General features: G+C 39.3%; 1 protein-coding gene across 1 annotated transcript in view; it reads right to left on the bottom strand.

The window, feature by feature from the left end:
* TRAIP (TRAF interacting protein) overlaps window positions 1-15,319 on the bottom strand; it is a 37,539-nt gene extending 22,220 nt beyond the window's left edge. The window contains exons 1-5 of the mRNA XM_070933750.1: window positions 15,277-15,319; window positions 13,847-13,904; window positions 12,876-12,951; window positions 8,496-8,579; window positions 4,059-4,098 (exon numbers count right to left, since the gene is read on the bottom strand). Coding sequence (XP_070789851.1) covers window positions 4,059-4,098; window positions 8,496-8,579; window positions 12,876-12,951; window positions 13,847-13,904; window positions 15,277-15,319 — 301 coding nt within the window. The remainder of the gene's footprint in view (window positions 1-4,058; window positions 4,099-8,495; window positions 8,580-12,875; window positions 12,952-13,846; window positions 13,905-15,276) is intronic.
* Window positions 15,320-21,542: the final 6,223 nt, after the last annotated feature.

Genomic DNA, 21,542 nt, shown 5'->3' with positions numbered 1-21,542 from the left:
CAGCAAAGTATTCTGATACATATTATTTCAATTGCTGGAGTCTCAATATAAAAAGGTAAATTGGATAAAATTACATTACTGAGTCCTGAATTTGTACTCTTGTGGTCAAAACCTGGCTCACTTAGAGCAATCATTAAATTATTTTGAAGATACAATGTAATTTGTATCTGTAATCTATCTCCCATTCCTCTCTTGCAGCTAGGAAATCAGACAGACAATAGTAATCAGCAGAGGAGATTTACTGTATATAAACTTATACAAGCACACAGATTAATGTACCATATAACTGAAAGGAAGGTAAAGCAACCTGCACATCATCTACTTCCTTGACAAATACATAATTTTACACAAATGCTTATAAACAAAAAACAAGTACTCACTTTGAATATTGTTCATATTCACTCCCCTCACTGAGTCAATCAGCAGAATCCAAAACATACATTGAAACTGTCTATCACTTGCAGAGTCAGCCAGCAAAAATTCAACTTCGACCATGCAGTTTTCCTTATACTTGGATTCATACTGCATCTCATGGTGCTTTCCACTGGTACCCATACCTTGTACGGTTTTTTCCAAAACAAAATTTGCTGGCCAAACTACAATTCCCTCAAATGGGTTCAGAATCGGAGAGGACAAGGGAAGTGGCAGAAAGCACAAGTCTGCAAAATGGCAGGAGGTGCTGCAAGTAATTGACTGCCTTCCTTCTATCCTTTCAGTCTGAATTACAGTACAAAACTATGCTGGCCAAACCCTGACTCATCTAAAGCAAGCAACCAAATCACTTTGAAGATACAACGTAATTTTACTAGCAGGCAAACAATAAAGCAGCATCTACTGGGCATCCCAGCAAAGCATTAGCACTTTGCTGGACAACCCTGATCAAATGCAAAACCAGAGCTTATATACTCTTGGCCTATTAGATTGCAAAGATAAGGCAACCAAAAAGGCAGACACAATGGAAATTACTGTAAAGCATGACCTTGGAGTGTTTTTGGATAATCTCCCTGGGTGACCTTATTATGTACTAGCTGGATACCCATACTCCGCAACAAAACTATGTGATCAGTCTTGATAAATCGACACTTACAGCTTGAAAATTAATGAGTCGTTAGGATCGGCCTCTCCTCTCCCCTTCTCTCCGTCAGACTTGCCCTACAGAAGCCTCTCCTCTCCTCTCCCTCAGGTTTGCCCCACAGAAACCTCTCCTCTCCCCCTTTTCTCCCTCAGGCTGGCCCCAACTGATCCTCTCCTATTCCCTTCTCTCCCTCAGGCATGCCCCACAGAAGCCTCTCATATCTTATCTCCTTCTGTCCCTTTCAGATGGGGAGTAGAATGTCTAAACTCCCAGCAAGCCAGATGAATGACGTATTGGCCATGCCCACACCCAAGTGGCAGTTGGAACAGAGTTCTTTTCAGGTGGGGAGGGGGAGTAGAATGTCTAACTCCTTAGCATCAGGGTGTGTTAATAATAATATAAGAAATACTAATGATCTGATGGTCATTTCGAAAAATCTTTTCTTAGTGAGCACCTAGAAGCCGAGAGGAACATATGTGCCAAATTTCAAGTTTGTAGGCTTTACGATTCTGGAGATTTTGTGATGATGTGTAAGTGGTATTTCGCTTTTATATATATAGATCTCTTCCTATTAGTTCAGCATGCCAGCAACACTATGTCTGAGATATAGGCAATGAATGCAAATAATTTCATTTAGTGGGCTACAGGCTCCTACTGATTCTTCTTCCTTTCACTGCTCAGGATCAATTAGTGAACACAGTGTATGGGTGGGGAGATGTCCATTTTACCATCACAGTACATATGTGGGAAAGAAAATCATCCAGTAAGAATGAATGTTTTAGAAACAATGACTCTTCCTGGCTGCTCTTATAAAACTTTATCTTTTACTGCATTCTGATATTTTAAGACCTTTGTCTTTCAAATTAAATGACATTTTCTTCACTCTTTATGACTCATAACCATCTATAGAAAATAATAAAAAAGTTAATATTCTTAAAATTGTGGAAATGGAAGGGAATGATTAATTAGACTCAGATAACATCCTCCTCCCTTCATAAGTTTCTTATTTTCAGTTCAATGAATCAAGCCTATAATGTTTCTATTGCACAACCCTGGACATTAGCAGATAAATAAAGTATTTCCCAAAATAATTATTAAAAGTTGGAATGTTTGGATGTCATCAAGCTCAATTTTATCATGGAAAATCTATGGCCAAACAAGATTTGGCCTATAATCAACTAGCGGCTCTTATTGATTTGATTGTTTGTTTGTGGTAAAATATGGTGGCTCATGGCATTTCGTTTACTGCCAACAAAAGAGAATATACGTAGCTCAGAATTGAACTGTGGAGTCTCTCAGAGCTTGGCTGAGTGCTTGCAGACGTTTCATTATTCAACTAGGTAACATGTTCAATCCTAGAAGGCCTGGGATTTGCTTTCTGTTTATATACAGTAGCTTGTCTGTCAGTGTTAGTGGGAGTATTTTTTTCTCCCTGGTAGTTCCTTGATTAGACTATTGTTTACTGTTTAATCCCTGCTTAGTGTTTTTGGATTGCACCCATGAACACCAGTTAGGAGTCAGAAGACATCATAAAAACTCCTTAATTTCACAACACGTGGATAGATTTAACTGTAGTTTGGAAACAGTAAGCATCCTAGACCAAGCTAAAACCCAAAACAACCAGGGGATTCTTGGAAGCTTGGCACTCAGACAAATCAACAGGCACATAGAAATAAGCTGGTACTTACTTATAAAGCCCTACATGGCATGGGCCCGGGGTACTTGCAGGACCATCTTCTGCCTGCCTCCCACCGCCCTGTGTGCTCACATAGGACTGCCCTCCTCCGGGTGCCATCGGCCAGACAATGTTGGCTGGTGGCGCCCAGGATGAGGGCGTTCTCTGTGGGCGCACTGACCCTCTGGAATGGGTTACCTACGGGGCTCCGGATGGCCCCTGACCTCCGCTCTTTCTGCCGTAACCTGAAGACATGGCTTTTCCAACAAATTTGCTGATCTGATGGGCGATTTTTAATTGGGAGATTTTATTTGATTATTTTAGTAGTTATCTTTATTGTTTTCTTCGTTTTAATCAAGGAACCATAGGTAGTCTACGATTTACGACAATTGAGCCCAGAATTTCTGTTGCTAAGTGAGAAATTTGTTAAGTTTATCCCCATATTTGGGAGAAGGGCGGCATATAAGTATAAGAAATAAATAAATAATAAATAAATAAATAAACAACATTTACACACCGTTCAAAAGAGACAATAAAAAAGCTAAAAAGAAAACAAAAAGACCACAACACCTCCTCACTAGCGATCAACACCAAGATAAGCAGCAGGATTAACATTACACAAACAATTCAGCAGTAAACAACAGCTTAATCAAGGAACCATAGGTAGTCCACGACTTACGACAATTGAGCCCAGAATTTCTGTTGCTAAGTGAGAAATTTGTTAAGTTTATCCCCATATTACATCCTTTGCTGCCACAGTTGTTAAGTGAATCACTGCAGTTGTTAAATTAGTAACATGATTAAGTGAATCTGGCTTCCCCATTGATTTTGCTTGTCAGATCAGAAAAAGTGATCACATGACCCCGGGATACTGCAACTGTCTAAATATGAGACAGCTGCCAAGCAGCAAAATTTTGATCACATGACCATGAGAAAGCTGCAATGGTGATAAGTGTGAAAAGTGGTTGTAAGTAATTTTTTCAGTGCCATTGTAACTTTGAACACTTGCAAAGCAAACTTTTGTAAGTCAAGGACTACCTGAACCAATATAAACAGGACAAACCCTACTCCCTTCTAGCACTGAAGATGTTACTAGATAACAAAATGTCTGCAAGCAAACTACCCAGCACCAAGTAGTCCATATTTCATTTACTCTTAATCATGTGCAGGCAGAAGAAATGTCATTCCTCAAATTTGGAGGCAGAAGAAATTTTATATACTTGTGTAAAAAAACTAGGACAAAGGCATAACAACAACTAGGTCCTCAGTTTATATTTTATTATTCAGGCCACTCATTTTTCAACTTACCTTTCATGGATAGCTGAGCTTTCACCCTATCTAGTTCATTCTGAAACACAAAGAGAATCAAATCAGGTTAAAGAACAAAGTCCAAGAAATCATCATAACTTTAAAAAAAATGTACGTATAGGTATGCTAAGGCCAGGTAGGCTCTGTCTGAGCAAAACATGTGTGATATATTCACTGTTGTTCATTTTCTGAATGTTATATAATTCATGTTGTTACTTGTCGGATCACTTATAATTGTCAGTTAATCTGCTTTCAGCTACTAATTTATTATCACAAATCAGATGACCGATGCAGGGAAAGTGCAAGAACCTCCATGGACCACCAGAGTTCCATGGATCACAGTTATGACAATCACTACTTTAGAACTACAGGAATGCTTTAAAAAAAAAGATCTTGAAGAATTAATATCAGAAAAATTATCATCTTGTTAAGTATCTTTCAGTTTCATTTTTCAATGGTTAAGCAATTTCAGAAGACACACAGAAGAAAACTTTTTCATATTTTAATTTAACAAGGCAATCAGGCAAATATTCTGTCCAGCAAAATATATTAACCTATTTTAACTAATATTAAAACCCATTAAAATGGACGCATTCAATACACACTCAAGTATAACAGCATCTGCAAAATCTATTATTTTAATGAAGTCCAAAAAAAAAGAACAATTTGCAATGGCATATGGATACACTTACACTTAAGTACAATTAAAGCATTGTTTACTGCTCATTCAAATGAGCTTGGATGTTACTGATGCAGATTAGCAGCTGTATGAAACAGACAGCAGTAAACTGGCACCAATTTGGAGGAAGTTTCATTAACTGAACACTGAAGAGGTCTTTGGAGCAATTGGCACTTTTCAATTTAAAAAAAGAGAAAATATATCGAATACAGAATAGGATACAGAATAACAGAGTTGGAGGTCTTCTAGTCCAACGCCCTGCTCAAGCAGGAGACCCTATACCAGTGATGGCGAACCTTTTTGCCATCGCGTGCCAAAAGCGGGGGGAGGGAGTGCGGGCGGGTCGAGCGCACACGTGCCCACACCCATAATGCAATGTCCCCTGCGTGCCCCGCCTCCTGTACGTGACCCCCACACATCCACACATGCGTGACCCTGCCCCCACCGCACATGCACATGAGACCCTCCCCCCTGTGCATGCGCGCCACACCGCTGCCCATTTTGGGCCTGGCAAGCCTCCCTGAAGTCTCCTGAGACCAAAAATGGGCTGGGGGGGGGAGGGGGGTAGAACCCGGAAGAGTATCAATGGAGTGTCTCCCTGCCTGCCACCAAGAACAAGCCAGTGCACCCCCGCCCCTTCTTCCAAGGGAGCGCACCCACTTCCCGGCTGGCGTGTCTCTTACCCTGGCGCCGTATAGACGTTCTTTTGGCGCGGACTGCGCTCCTGCGGCAGTACTGCTTGTTCTCAGTGGCTGGCGAGGGTGGGGCGGCGGTTCTCCTCCAGAATCCCGGGCGCAAGCAGCAGGGTGAAAACTGCTGCCCCAGGAAAGTAGCAGAGGCAGCGCTGCTTGTTCTTGGTGGCTGGGGAGGAGAGGGCAGCGGTTCTCACCCTCCGCTTGTGACCAGGATTCTGAAGGAGAACTGTCACCCCCACCTCGCCCACCACCGAGAACAAACAGTGCTGCTGCTGCTCTTCTGGGGTGCCAGAGCCAGCCAGGTGCTCCGGACTGCGGATATGCGTCGCCGTGGGCTGGAGGGCTGGGGCCGCGCAAGAAGCCCACTCGGGCGGGGAGGGAGGGAAGCCCTGGCTCACCCTGGCCAACAGCTCTCTCCCTTAGGAAGCGACCGTCGGGATCTCGTCTCCGCATCTTTGGGCACGTGAACTGTTCTTCGCATGCGCATCAGAAACCAGAAGACCAGGTGGCCAGCGCATGCGCATGCAGGAAACCGGAAGATCATCTTCCTGATGGGCACATGTGCACCGGGTAACTGCTGTTTCGGTTTCTGGTGCTCCTGCGTGCGTGAAGACCAGCTGGCTGGCGCACCGGAACCCAGAAGAGCAACAGGCGATGGCTCCAAGTGCCCGGAGATATGGCTCTGCATGCCACTTCCGGCACGTGTGCCGTAGGTTCACCATCATGGCCCTATACCATTGTGGACAAATGATTTGATAAGTTTCCATTTTCCTGTCCTGCCCTCAGGTGCTTTGAAGAACACGTCCTTCTTTTCTCTGTCCAAGTTTTTTTTTTACTTTCCATCAACTTTCCATCAAAGTATCATCATCTTCATTTCATGCTTGCCATGCTCACACAAAATATACCAAGCATATCATTCATATAGATATACCTACATATATGTATGTATTTATGTAAGCAGGGAGGGTACGCTACTATATCCTAGTTCCCTATATATTTGGAATGCTACAAGCCATTTTGTACCCCTGCCAATTTATTACAGTAAATCATCTGCAGAGACCAAACCTCGGCATGTTTGAATTGGCACATTCTACATATATTAGCTTTTAAAAAAAATTATTCTAGAATAGCTCTCTACCATTAGATACCTTAATGAGTCCAACTGCATGAAAAAGTGAGTTTATAAAAAACAACAACCCTGGATTACAATATAAAATTTAACAGTGGAGATGTATAATGTTTCAGATCCAAAGCCAAAAAAAATAAAAATGCTTCAGAGTGATTGTGAGCATACACACTCTATCAGTGTGTCTGTAAAACAGAGGTGATAATATTAAGCACTTTTTTATCTTCCTATCTGAAGTGCTGCACGTCCACATTTAACTGTTTTCTTATAAAAACTATTTCAAAAACTGCAAATTATTCCCTTTTCTCAAGTTTACAACAGCAACTTGAATATTTTATAATTCATTCTCTCAATGTACAGGGTTTCTTCGAGCAAAATGATGCAAGGCAGCAACAGTGGATTTAAATATCTTTAAATAAACAAGACCAAATATAGCAATAATTGTGCACTGGGAAATACACAAAAATCAAACAGCCACTATTCAAGCAATTCAGATTGCCTTGATTCAGGAAAAGGCAACTCTCTATTGCTTTCCTAAAGGTCAGCAAAGTTGGGGCCAAAGGGACCTCAGGAAAAATGCTATCCCAGAGGCCAGGAGCAATAATAGAGAAGCATATCTCTATGTGTTTTGTGTTTCACAAAATGACATCGTTTTGTAGACTGGACTTGGATCATACCTTATCTTATAGGACTAGTAGGCAAGATTGAAATTATCTAGTTCCTGATCCATGAACAATCAGCACTTTGAATTACAACTAGTAGTTCACTAGTTTCCAGTGCAATTGTGAAGTAGAGGTATAGAAAAATATATTCTGGGTCCCTTGTACAGTGCAACAGTTCAAATGGGAGGCGACTATAGCATGAATGACTGAGAATAATCTGTTGGCCAAGGAAAGGGTCTAATTTATTTATTGGTTCAATTTATATGCGAACCAATTAGAAAGGGTCTAATCCAAACATAATGGATCTATAGATCTATGCAAAAAGCTGTCCCAGACAGATTTGCTACTTTTTCAGTGAGTGCCATGAGTCCAAGTGGACCCTCAAATTAAACACGAGTATCACCTGGAGAAAAGCAATCCTATCAAGAATTAAAGATGAGAAATTCCTGAACATGGCCAATCCCTCAGTCTTGCCAGGGTTGAACCTGTTCTTTTCTACTGAGATCCTAAAAGCTTCCAAACACTACGACAGCGCCTCAAAAGCTTCATTTGGTCAGCTGGAATATACAACTGTGCCTCATCAGCATACTTATGAAACCTACTTCCATGCCATTGGATGATCTGGCCCACAATTCTCATGTAGATGTTAACTAAGAGAAGGGAAAGCAAAGATTCTTCTCAGGCTTTATTTAGTTAAATAATTTAAATAGCTGCCCACTGACTCTGGTCAGCATGCAATAATTAAAACTGCTACAAGCAAAGAGTTATGATACCTCAGGGTAAACAATGCATCTCAATCATTAAAAATACACCAATAGCAGAACTCACTTAACTCCAGTTTAAACATAATGTTTAAAGAGTTAGCAGTAGACTCATAAAGTAAAGTCAAGGTAAAAAGGAAAGGGCCATGCCACCTGTGTGAAGTTTGAAATACAAAGGAATGCAGAAGCAGATTCACCCTAGATCTTGTAAGAGTTAACTATTTACTGGAAATAGTAATTTTATTCCAAGTACGTTGTTCAGGGGCTACCTTATACAGTGACCATTTGCAGTTATGGCCGATGTCAAAAAAGTAACTCTGTGACCAATCCTTGCATTTACAACCTTTCAGGTCTGTAAAGCAAAGGAAAAATAAAGTAAGATCATAAGCACGCTTGCAGTTTTACTTAGTGACTGCTTCACTTAACGACTGAATCACCTGCCTCAATTGTGGTCACTAAAGGGGACCACCTGCAATAGGTGTAAACTTTTGCAAGGCAAGTCTAATTTTCCTACCTGTAAACTTTCTGCATCCAGTTCGGACTGCTCCTCTAGGGCAACATCAAAAAACAATTTGTTGATTATGTGTCTTTTCCCAACCTACAGAAAACATGTAAAAAAAAAACCCAGTTAATAAATGTGAACAATTGTTTCTAAAACAATATTTTGTATTTTATTGCAACACAATACAATAAAGTTATCTCAGAACATAAAAAATAAAACAAAGCTTTCCTCAACATTAACATAATATACATTTGTATATCCACTGGACATCTACAGTTGCAAGAAAAAGTATGTGAACCCCTTGGGATTACATGGAGTTTTGCATGAATTGATCATAAAATGTGCTCTGAACTTCATCTAAGTCACAACAATAGAAAAACACAGTCTGCTTAAAATAATACTACACAAACATTAGATGTTGCCATGGTTTAATTGAACAAACATGTAAACATTCACAGTGCAGGGAGGAAAAAGTATGTGAGCCCCTAGCCTAATGACTTCTCCAAGAGCTAATTGGAGCCAGGAGTGAGCCAACCTTGACTCCAATCAGTGTGATGATATTGGATGTGTTGCTGACAGCTGTCCTGCCCTTTAAAAATACACACCTGTTTTGGGTTTACTGGTTTCAAGAAGCACTGTCTTGATGTGAACCATGCCTCACAGAAAAGAGCTCTCAGAAGACCTACGATCAAGAATTGTTGACTTGCATGAAGCTGGAAAGGGTTACAAAAGTATCTCCAAAAGCCTTGATGTTCATGTGTCCATGGTAAGATAGACTGTCTACAAAGGGAGAAAGTTTAGCACTGTTGCTACTCTCCCTAGGCGTGATCGTCCTGTAAAAATGACTGCAAGAGCACAGCGCAGAATGCTTCATGAGGTAAAGAAGAATCCTAGAGTGTCAGCTAAAGACCTACAGAAATCTCTGGCACATGCTAACATTTTTGTTGACACAGCTACAATAAGGAAAACATTAAACAAGAATGGAATACATGGGAGGACACCACGGAGGAAGCCATTGCTGTCCAAAAAAAATATTGTAGCACGTTTGAAGTTTGCAAAAGAGCACCTGGATGTTCCACAGCACTACTGGCAAAATATACTGTGGACAGATGAAACCAAAATTGAGTTGTCTGGGAAGAACACACAACATTATGTGTGGAGAAAAAAAGGCACAGCACACCAACATCAAAACCTCATCCCCACTGTAAAACATGGTGGAAGGAGCATCATGGTTTGGGGCTGCTTTGCTGCCTCAGGGCCTGGACGGATTGTTGTCATTGATAGGAAAATGAATTCCAGAGTTTATCCAGACATTTTGCAGGAAAACGTACGACCATTTGTCTGCCAACTGAAGCTCTGCAGAGGATGGTGATGCAACAGGACAATGACCCAAAGCATACAAGTAATTCAACAAAAAAATGGCTTCAACAGCACAGTATACGCCTTCTGGAGTGGCCCAGTCAGAGTCCTGACCTCAACCCGATTGAAATGCTGTGGCATGACCTTAAGAGAGCAATTCACACCAGACATCCCAAGAATATTGCTACACTGAAACAGTTTTGTGAAGAGGAGTGGTCCAAAATTACTCCAGATCGTCGTGCAGGTCTGATCTGCAACTACAGGAAACGTTTGGTTGAGGTTATTGCTGCCAAAGGAGGGTCAACCAGTTATTAAGTCCAAAGGTTCACATACTTTTTCCTCCCTGCACTGTAAATGTTTACATGTTATGTTCAATTAAACCATGGCAACATCTAATGTTTGTGTAGTATTATTTTACGCAGACTGTGTTTTTCTATTGTTGTGACTTAGATGAAGTTCACATTTTATGATCAATTCATGCAAAACTCCATGTAATCCCAAGGGGTTCACATACTTTTTCTTGCAACTGTAAATCCTTCAAGATTGGAAACATATACACTGCTCAAAAAAATAAAGGGAACACAAGCAGAAGACTTCCGAGATCTGAATGAATGAAATAGCCTTATTAAATACTTTGTTTGTTACATATAGTAGTTTTGTGTTCCCTTTAGTTGTTTGAGCAGTGTATAAACTACTGTATGTAACAAACAAAGTATTTAATAAGGCTATTTCATTCATTCAGATCTCGGATGTCTTCTGCTTGTGTTCCCTTTATTTTTTTGAGCAGTATATTTAAGGATTCAAGGACAGCAGGGATATTAATGTAACCTACCAAACACATGGGACTAACCCTAAAATGACACATTTCCCATTTCTGTTACTCTCCACTCCTTCCCAAATTTGCAGTCATCCTTCCAGCACAGAGTTTTGGAATGTTGATAAAATAGCTCACACACCTTTGGAAAGTCAGTGCAATTTGTTCTCTGGCACTTTCAGCATAACAGCTGAGGCTGAGCTCATGCTGTGCCAAATCCAAATATGTGCTATTTGCTTTATAAAAAAAAAAAAAAAAGAAATTGAATGTGATAGCTATCCCCCACCTCCCCCGTGCAAGCTACAGCTTTGTGTTCTAAGTATTATATACAATCATGACACTCGCTAATTGCATAGTTACTCTTTCACAAAATGTTATTTTGTTCTTGCTGCATGGTAACCGGAGATGCAAGAGGTGGGGAACAATAGAGGAAACCAACAAGTCAGAAGAGCAATAAGAGCCATACCCTGACAAGGACAGAAAAAGGTGGAAACACAATTAAATAAGAACACACTGCTCAGCACTTGACAATTGATTATCATTTGAAACTTTGTACTTCATTCTGTGCTGCAGAGGGAAAACACCAAAGATCCTGATTGAAGCTTTCAAAACGTAAGTGGAAAGCTGAATGGAACATATTACATAACTGATTTAACTGGAACTTAAATTTAGTAATTTCAGTATGAAAAGAACTTCAAAAACTTTCCTAAAATTAATAAAATAATTCACATTCAAATTGCACTGAAATTAAAAAATAGTTACAACTGAGCTGTTATTCAAGTGAATCTTAATTTCAATTAGATTACTCTAGATTTGAGCATCTTCGCCTGAAGAATAACCGTCAACTGAATCTTGATTTCAAAATATTAAAATTGGGTCAGAATTAGACCAGTAAATCTTTAACTAAACCTGCAATTTAATGCAGCTATTCCCTACCAAATTCTCTCCTAATATGTGGGCCATCAGTTTGTAATACTCAGGCAACCTACCATTGATCAATAGTAACAAATCATTTTTCGACAGTGTGCATCAATCTTAGCACAAGAGAAGCAACATTCAACTCCATAACAAACCTTACAGTATAATAATCTGTAAATTCATATGCCTATAAAAAGTTTATGCCTGAGAAATACATGACTAATGGGATGTCTATTAAAAGCAATCAGAACAGAATAACAGATTAGTCCAACCTCCTATTCAAGCAGGAGACCTTAAACATTCTAAGAGCCATTTGGACCTGTTTCCCACAGAAAACACCGGGAGCCACAAAACCTGGGTGGGCACGATCCAATCAATGTCACTCCCACCTAGTCACATGTCTCACAGCCACACCTACCCAGGTTTTGTGGCTCCCAATGTTTTCTTTTCTGTGGGAAACGGGTCTCTTCTCTTCTCTCTTTCGCTGGGTCTCTTCTCTCTTTCTCTCTGTGTCTCTTCTCTCTCTCAGGGTGCTGGGAATCTGACATCCGGCGAGAAAGAGAGAGAGAGAACAGATGTGAAAGATCTGCTCTAATAACCCTAACCCCCCCCAACAAGCGAGTGCATGTTTGTAAAGTAGCCCCCTTCCCAGCCATTCTGCATTCATGTGCAAGAGCAGGTTGCTGCAAGAATACATGTTTGGGTATAAAAAACAGCTCTTCCCCACTGAATCTCTGTATGTCTGTGTGTGTTTGCACAAGAACAGATAGAATAATGTAACTTGTCCAAGCAGGGGATAAATCAGGCACATGAACAATGTGCCTGATTTGATCTTATGTGCCTGGCAAGGTCTGGTGGGCCAGGCACAGATAGAGACAGATCGTTACACTTGTCCAGTACTCGGTCTCCAGGATGAGCCAATGCACGAATGGAATGACAAGAGCCGCAGCATCTCTGAAACAGATCAGGTGCAGGGCAACCAAGGAGTGTGCTGGCAACTGTGGAGTCTCCCCCTTCCATCCAAGGCCCGCCGCAGGAGGAGGCTGGGAGAAATGTGCACATCTTGAATCAATGCATGCCAGTTGCTCTGGCATTGCTGCTGCCACTGCAGAGCCCACCAAGGATGGCAGATTAGCAGCGTGCTGATGATCAGCTGGGAGGTGAGGCATCACAGCAACTGACATCCGGGAGGCAAGAACGAGCCGCCAGAAGAAGCGCCTGCAAGACCCAGCAACTACAGAGGTGCTTCGCTCCTGCTCTGGAATATGGAGCAAGTCTCCATCCCCTGGCATCACCCTTACCTTTTCAGGCCAGGTGAAGAGTGACTGGGACGGAGAGGGGCGGGGCCAGCCAGTAGAGGGATCACTCAACAGGGAGCTGCAGCAGAGGAGGCAAAAGAGCCGCATGTGGTTCTGGAGCCAAGGGTTGCCGACACCCGCCTTATACTATTCCAGAAAGTGGCTGTCCATGTCTTCTTAAAAGCCTTCAGTGACTGAGCACCCACAACTTCTGAAGGTAAGCTGTTTCACTGGTGAATCAGTTAAGAAATTTCTCCTTAGTTCTAGGTTGTTTCTCTCCTTAATTAATTTCCATCCATTGTTTCTTGTCTTGCTTTCTGATGCTTTGGAGAATAGCCTGACTCCCTCTTCTTTGTGGCAGCCCCTCAAATATTTGAACACTGCTATCGTCTCACTCCTAGTCCTGGGCAAGTATTTACCCAGGCAGCTGGGTAAATACTTGCTGGTGCTGTTCAGATGAGCAGCCATGTGGTGCTGGTTTAAAGAAGGCACTTAGATGAGTGAATGCTTGCTAGTATTTGCTGAGTCAGGATGGAGTGACTGGGCTTCCTGGAGCTGTTTGCTGCACTATAAGGCAGGGTAACAATGGACTAAAAGGGGGAGAGAGGTGATTGGGGAAAACTGAAGTAAGAGAGCATCAAGCACCTAAATTTTGTTCATTGATCACAGGGTGCTGCAATGGCTGTAACTCTGGGCACAAGAGAATTCAAAAGCCAAATGTATTATTTTATTCCTAAAGGAAGATGAATCTGAAACTTCTAGGAGAATTCATCCCAATTAGGAAACCTCAAACAGCTTTTGAAAGGGGGCACACCTCTTAACAAGGCCTTCAGATCTTAATGTGTAACTTGTCCTCTCTGATATTCAAGACTATTTTTATGTCTTTCCCAAACAACTGGCAAGCTGTACAACTAAATACTTTGTAAATTTAAAAACCAAACTTTTTTTCTACTAGCAGACACTGCAAGACCTACCTGGATTCTGCACTGTGGACAGGTCCGACTTGGTGCAGTATCAAACCACTGGATGAGACTAGGGCAAATGACAGAGTGAATGGATAACAAAAATACAGGGTTTTGTTAAAAATATTAAATAGAAAAAACAATCAAAGCCAAACAAGTAATACCATGATTGTGTTTGCATAGAACAATATAGCACAAGCTAGGCAACCACATTTTAGTTTAGGGTATTGGTATACTCAATAAAGGAGAATATTTTTGGCTCAGGGTTGAAATGAGGGATCCTTGGTGCTCTGAGCTTGGTAGACTTGCTACACTTGCAATGTTACCTAGTTTGGGTAATAAACCATCTACAAGAAAACAACCAAGCTCAGTGTAAATATTTAGCGTATGACGTTATTTTATGTTTGGAGCATTGTGCAAACTGAAAAAAGTAAGTATATATCTATGGAGACACTGTACACATTGTTTCCAGAGGCAGATATACTTTTTAAAAATTAACTAGATTGCAGGATATAAATCCTTGAACAATCCACAGTGTGGCAAATAGAACACATATTTATTGTTATGACTCCTAATGAGTTCAAAGTTAAACCACAAGTGTTTCCACAAAGTTAAACTACAGCACCCTTATGTACACTATGGCTTTCAAAGCTGTTCAAGTTTAGTTGAAACCACACCTTAAAGTATCACAGCAGTGGACAGTTTGCCAATAACAGTAGCAGGGCATGCTAGATTTTGGGGGATGCAAATGTAAAGTACTTCTGAAATTGTGTTAAAATGTATATTATTTTAAGATAGATACAAATATGTTTTTGGAATATATGTACCGGTAAGTTGCATGGAAATGTTATTTCTGACAGATCTTATGCACATTGTTGTTTTGTCTGTGTTTTTAAATAGGCTGTACACCGCCCTGAGTCCTTCGGGAGAAGGGCGGTATAGAAATAAAATTATTATTATTATTATTATTATTTGTACATACAAAAATATGTAATTATGTCACTATAAAAATTAGCTTTGAAATAACTCAGTAATGAGCCTATGTTAATATCAGCTCTTATAGAATTTAAAATCTTGATCAGGACTTAATATTTCTGACACAAGAGAATAAAAGTCACAAATTGCCAAAAGAAAGCTATTATAGATTTGCATCAATAAACCCCCAAATGTGGATATTTTTATTTACATACACAATTTGTCATAACCCTCCATAAGCACATGTTTGATAACACTTAAAAACTTAGCCATCGATCAATTTATCTTTCCTAAACAAAACTATTCAATATGCCTCAATGTCACGATCAATCCTAATAAAAAACAAGATTTCAACTGTATTATATATGCAGAAATAAGGTGAAAAACAATGTAGTAAAACATAAGATTCAAGAAAGGTACTTATGTTCTTTAAGAATATCTAACACCATTTTTATTCACATACTCACCACAAATGGTGGAAAGTATGTCCACAGTGAATAGCTGCAACATCAGTCTTATTGTCAAAGAAATCAGAACAGATGGTACAATGGGCACGGATAGGCATGATCTATAATTTCAAAAGAACAATGTAAGAATCAAGCATGGAAGACGATCTTCTACAAAGGAAAACACCACTTTTTAAGGATTTTAAATAAACGGTCCCACAGGAAAATCTGTCTAGAACTTGTTCCAAAGGTACTTTTTCAAAGGGTAGCTGGACGTTTTTCCTTGAAAACATTTCGCTTCTCATCCAAGAAACTTCTTCAGTTCACAACCATGACCTGGATGACTGAAAATCTCCATAGATTATCTAGAACTTCTATCACACATATATACGTTGAATATCCAGAATAGAACAGCCCATATCAATGATTCAGAACATTAAGTTGTGTTTGATGACTGGAGAACAAATACAAATATCAAAGCTCAGCATTATTTTGTATTGATTTATCTATATTTATTGATAAATATTTATTTATTTATATATTTATTGATTGTATTGATTTATCAATATTTATCAATATTGCTGAGCACATTGTAAGCCGCCCTGAGTCTCCGGAGAAGGGCGGCATATAAATAAATAAATAAAAAAAAAAACTTCACAAGGGCTTTTTACAAATCAGAACATAAGATGTGATATGTACTTAAAATCAATACGAAAGTCACTTCTCAAAAATGTCTTCCTCTTCTTCCAAACTGCAACTGATACACAAAACATCCTATCATACTCCCATCTGGCATTATTACCCCACTGCATCCAATTTCCTAACTGGGCAGCTTATAAAGCAGAATAGAAGTCTGTGCAGTTCATAATGCAGATGCTTGGTAGCAGGAGTACTGACTACTTTGCAAACAAGTCAGGGGCATTTCTCCATTGGAAGTACAGACTCTCTGTCACCCAGACAATGAGAAACAAAGTGGAATAACAGAGTTGGAAGAGACCTTGGAGATCTTCTATAGATCAACCCCCTGCTCAGGCAGGTAAACCTATGCCATTTCAGACAAATGGTTGTCCAATCTCTTCTTAAAAACTTCCAGTGAAATGGTGGAAAAGTAAGGTTCTACATTTAGGCAAGAAAAACCAAATGCACAGGTAGTTTAGGTGGTACCACACTCAATAGTAGTAACTATGAGAGGAACCTTGGAGTCCTAGTGAACAATCACTTAAATATGCGTCAGCAGAATGCTGCAGCTACCAAAAAAGTCTACACAGTTCTAGGCTGCATAAACAAGAGAGATAGAATCAAAATCAAGTGAAGTGTTAATACCACTTTATAATGCCTTGGTAAGGTTACACTTGGAATACTGCATCCAGTTTTGGTTGCCACAATGTAAAAAATATGTTGAAAGAGTGCAGAGAAGAGCAACAAAAATTATTAAGGGACTGGAACCTAAAACATATAAAAAACAGTTGCTGGAATTGGGCATGTCTAGTTTAATGAAAAGAAAGACTAGGGGTGACATGATAGCAGTGTTCGATATCTAAGGGGTTACCTCAAAGAAGAGGGAGTCAAGCTATTCTCCAAAGCACGTGAAGGTAGGAAAAGAAGTAATGGATAGAAACTAATCAAGGAAAGAAGCAACTTAGAACTAAGGAGAAATTTCCTGACAGTTAGAATAATTAACCAATGGGACAATTTGCCTCCAGAAGTTGTGAATCCTCCAACACTGAAAATTTTTAAGAAGACGTTGTCTGGAATGGTATTGGGCTGGCTGTCCTGCTTGAGCAGGGGGTTGGGCTAGAAGACCTCCAAGGTCCCTTTTCAACTCTGTTATTCTAGTGTTGGAGCATTCACAACTTCGGGAGGCAAGTTGTTCCACTAAGCCAGCACTTCCTCTAGGAAGATGGAAAACGCTAGTAAAGAAACAGAGACGTATAGCATTTAGTAAAGGCAGCATCTCTGAAAAGGACTCTGCAAAAACCAAATCGAAGTGCTTTGGCTTTCCTGAATTTAGGACTTGAAAGAGTCTCCGCAATGTTTCTCTGGTTACCAAGTGGAATATGGGGAAAGTCTCGACGTCCACAGGGAGTTCCTTCCGCTGGATTTTCAAGTTATCCCTCCTATACACCCCAACACCATATATATATATTTTCTCTCCACCCTCCCGGGGATCAGGGTGGCGGGAGGGAGGGAAACGGCGCTTTCTGCACCCCAGCCGGCTTCCACTCCTTCGATAATAATATAAAATAAAATAAAATAAAAACTATCCCGGCTCAAACTTACGGTACTTATTAAGTTGCAAAAATCAAATTTGGCTCCTTTCACCTTCTTCCGGCTGGGGACGGAAATGACGCACGCAAAACAGACGCGATTGTTCTAGGAGCGCGAGGGCGACGTTCCTGCCCCTCCGGGTATTTGGCAGAAGTCGGAGGGGGCGTGGCTAAGAGGCATTTGAGGTCCAGGGGCCCCTCCCGTCAATGTTCTTACTGCAGTTCTGCGCCCTACGTGTAGCTGAGTGTGCTAAACCAATGTAGCTGCTTTGTCTGTTTTAGCCCTTTTAGCTCTCCACCCCCACCCCAAGAACAAGGCTGGTTTTAACGCACAGGGGATGACTAGTGAGAATTAGATACCCCAGGTGTAACGCTACACTCTCTCCCTTCCGTATTAGGTGAACTCTTGTTTTTCTGGGCTAGTGTGAATTGGGACGGGTGGAGGAAGTAGGGTCAGTATTTCTCAACCTGGCCAACTCGACTCTCTCTCTCTCGACTCCCAGAATTCCCCAGCCGGCCAACATTGTAAGTAAGTGAGCCAGCTAGCTTCCCTATTGACTTTTCTTGTAGGAAGTTGGAAAATATATATATGTAAGTAAGTGAGCCAGCCAGCTTCCCTATTGACTTTTCTTGTAGGAAGTTGGAAAATATATATATATATATATGATATTTTTGTAATCAGGGTTTTTTTCCTATGTAGATAAAGTTGTTAAATGGCCATGGTGGGATGAAATGGCCATTTAACAACTTTATCTACATAGGAAAATAACCCTGATTACAAAAATATCATACATTTAAACCTATGAATTAAAAAGTATCTATCTATCTATCTATCTATCTATCTATCTATCTATCTATACATATACATCATATACATATACATTTATATTTATATTTATATTTATATTTATTTATTTATTTGTCAAGAAAGTATTAGGTAGTTTATATAATTATAAGCATGAATTGAATACATGAAAAGGATACGAATAAAATAAAACATTAGGGCAGGGATGGTAGGCACGCTGGTGCTCTTATGCACGCCCCTTACAGACCTCTTAGGAATGAGGTGAGGTCAACAGTAGACAGTCTTAGGTTAACATTTTGGGGATTTTGGGATGAAACCACAGAGTCAGGTAGTGTATTCCAGGCATTGACCACTCTTGCTGAAATCATATTTTCTGCAATAGAGTCTGGAGCGGTTCACTTTAAGTTTGTATCTATTGTGTGCTTGTGTATTGTGGTTGAAGCTGAAGTAGTCATTGACAGGTAGGACATTGTAGCAGATAATTTTATGAGCTACGCTTAGGTCATACCGAAGACTGCGTAGTTCTAAGTTTTCTAGGCCCAGAATTTCAAGTCTGGTGGCATAAGGTATTTTGTTGCGAGCAGAGGAGTGGACTGCAGCTGATCTTTATAGTGCGGTGGTGCAGCAGTGTGGCAACACCGAAGCAGCAACAATATATATCCCTTAAACACAAAGGTTGCATCATTCGTGACAAATTGACAATTTGGAAGAAATCATGAATCTACCATGGTTATATGTAAAGAAGTGGACTGTAGACTCTTCAGCCCCTATTTGTTTATAGATTTGGTGGTATTATGGTAATGGAGAAAAATACAATTCTTACAAGGAAAAATACAATTCTTACAAGGACTGAACATAAACATTTTCGCTACCTTATAAAAGATTTGTCCTGATATAGTCTATTCTATTTTTTTTCAAGAATGTGATCAGACCTCCATAAACCCAAATGAGTACCAGCTGAGGTAAATAGAAAAACAATATAGAAAATAACAACCCTGCTACTATCTAATGATCATTTGGAATTTTGCAGTCAAAATCATGTAAATCTAGTGATGGCCTAATCTATTTAAATAATGTGATTCAGTGTAACCTACTAAAGCAGACATGTATTTGTGTTTGACATAATGCAGTTTTTTACTATTAGAGCTTAATGCTTCAAAATTAGTAATGACTAGAAACTGTATAGATGATTTGGTCTATGTTATTTTATATGTTATTGAAGCTGATTATTAATTCTCTATTTCTTATTTACCTCAAAATTCCAAACTGTTCAATAAGAAATGTAATGAACTACTGGTAGAAAGTTTATTACAGTCAAGAGACCCAACATGAAATAGATCAGAATATAACAAACCACAAATATTTACCAATATGCATATTTAATAATGTAATAGAATTCATTAATTCCCAGCTGCTTCACTACCTGTGCCCAATAACATTACTGTTTTGTACCTCAGAATAAACTTTATTAGTTTTTTTAATGTTATAGTTTCTGTAGCCTCAGTTTATATGTGTTTTATCCACTGTGTTTAATTTAATGGAATTTACTATAAATGTATGTGTAGAGTTTACATCACAGCTTAATCACATTTATTTGGAAATAAGTTATTTTAGTGGCATGTACTTGTACTAAGGTAAGTATGGAGAGTTAAATTTCGGCAGAATAGTCCTAAGCAAGTTTAGTCTATACAGAAATTGTTTATTATTTATTTCAAAAATATACCAGCTGCCTTTCAGGCTTTCAGTATTTTATAAGATGTTAATAATACAAAATTAAAAATAAATAATAGATAAGAATGAACTAAAACATGAAGACTGACATCTGACATGCAGCAATTGAGATTAAAATTGTTTCCAATTAGCAGCCTATACAATTTAGCAGAAAATAAATGTGATTTCAAATTTCCATCAAATTAGGGGACTGTTATCCTACATAGCAACGTAGCAGATATGAGGCCACAAGGGGAGAAAGATAGTGGAGAAAGAGCTATTTAGTTCCACAGCAGCATAGATCATAGATCAGGCCTGTGAAGCTGGTAGCCCACGAGCCAGATGTGTCACTCATAGGCCATGCCCACCCCGGCTCCGCAAAGGCAAAAAACGTGATAGGTCACATGATGTGATCGAGTTTGACATACATGGTTTAGATTCTTCAATGCAAAAAAGATCACGTACATATTTTGTCTCAGACTGTTGCTTTAACAACAAAATCCTTTTTCAGTTTATGCTTTCATTAGACAACTCATCTGAAGAAGGTGACATAATCCATAGAGTTTATTTGATAATAAAATTGATTAATCATTAAAGTGCCATAAAACTATTTTTCCTGAGAAATAGAATTGTTTCCATGTTTTTAACCCCCTATTAAGACATTTCCTCCAACTATCCAAGATAAAAGTTTTTGACTGGCAATTTTTAGGATTTTCTTTTTTTTTCTTTTTTCTTTGGTTTAGGGTTGCTGCAGACCAATTGGAGCCATCTCTAAGTGGACTAATTATAACAACATCTAAGTATATTTAATGCCTCTGCAAATTTATCAGAGGAGCAATGATTTGAATCAATGCAATAATAGTTGGACCAGGTGTTTTTTTCCCCAACACTTGAGAGGGAATAAATCTACATCCCATCTGTGTCAATCTAAAAATAACATCCGGACAAAACTCTTGGGAAATCTTCAGCTTTGCTGTATATCTGAATCTAACATTTTGCAGAAAATAAATGAATCTGATAAATTTATCTAGATGAGATGGGCAGCATACAAATCTAATTAATAAAAATTAAACAAATAATCAATTAAAAATTAGCTAGAGAATAGTTCTTCTGGAGACCTAAATTAATAATAATAATAATAATAATAATAATAATAATAATAATAATAATAATAAATAAACTGACAGGCACTTGGTCCACAACACACCTGACATAACAATAGTTGAAAAGAAAAAAGTATGGTTCATTGACATTGCAATACCTGGTGATGCACGAATTGAAGATAAGCAGCAAGAAAAAATCACAAAGTACCGGGACTTACAAATTGAAGTTGAGCGACTGTGGAAAAAGAAATAGTGTGTTGTCCCGATTGTAATTGGAGCCCTGGGAGCAATACCCAAAGGGCTACCCCGCTATTTAGAAATTCTAAATTTGCCGGACTTGAACATTTTGACTCTACAAAAAACCACCTTACTCGGAACAGCTTACATCCTCCGACGATACCT

Source organism: Pituophis catenifer, unplaced genomic scaffold (genome assembly GCF_029215685.1).
Source record: "Pituophis catenifer annectens isolate HBS135680 unplaced genomic scaffold, rPitCat1.0.hap2 SCAF_2, whole genome shotgun sequence".
Lineage (NCBI taxonomy): Eukaryota > Metazoa > Chordata > Lepidosauria > Squamata > Colubridae > Pituophis > Pituophis catenifer.
The sequence above is the reverse complement of the archived record's forward strand: the minus strand, read 5'-3'. Positions and strand labels throughout refer to the sequence as shown.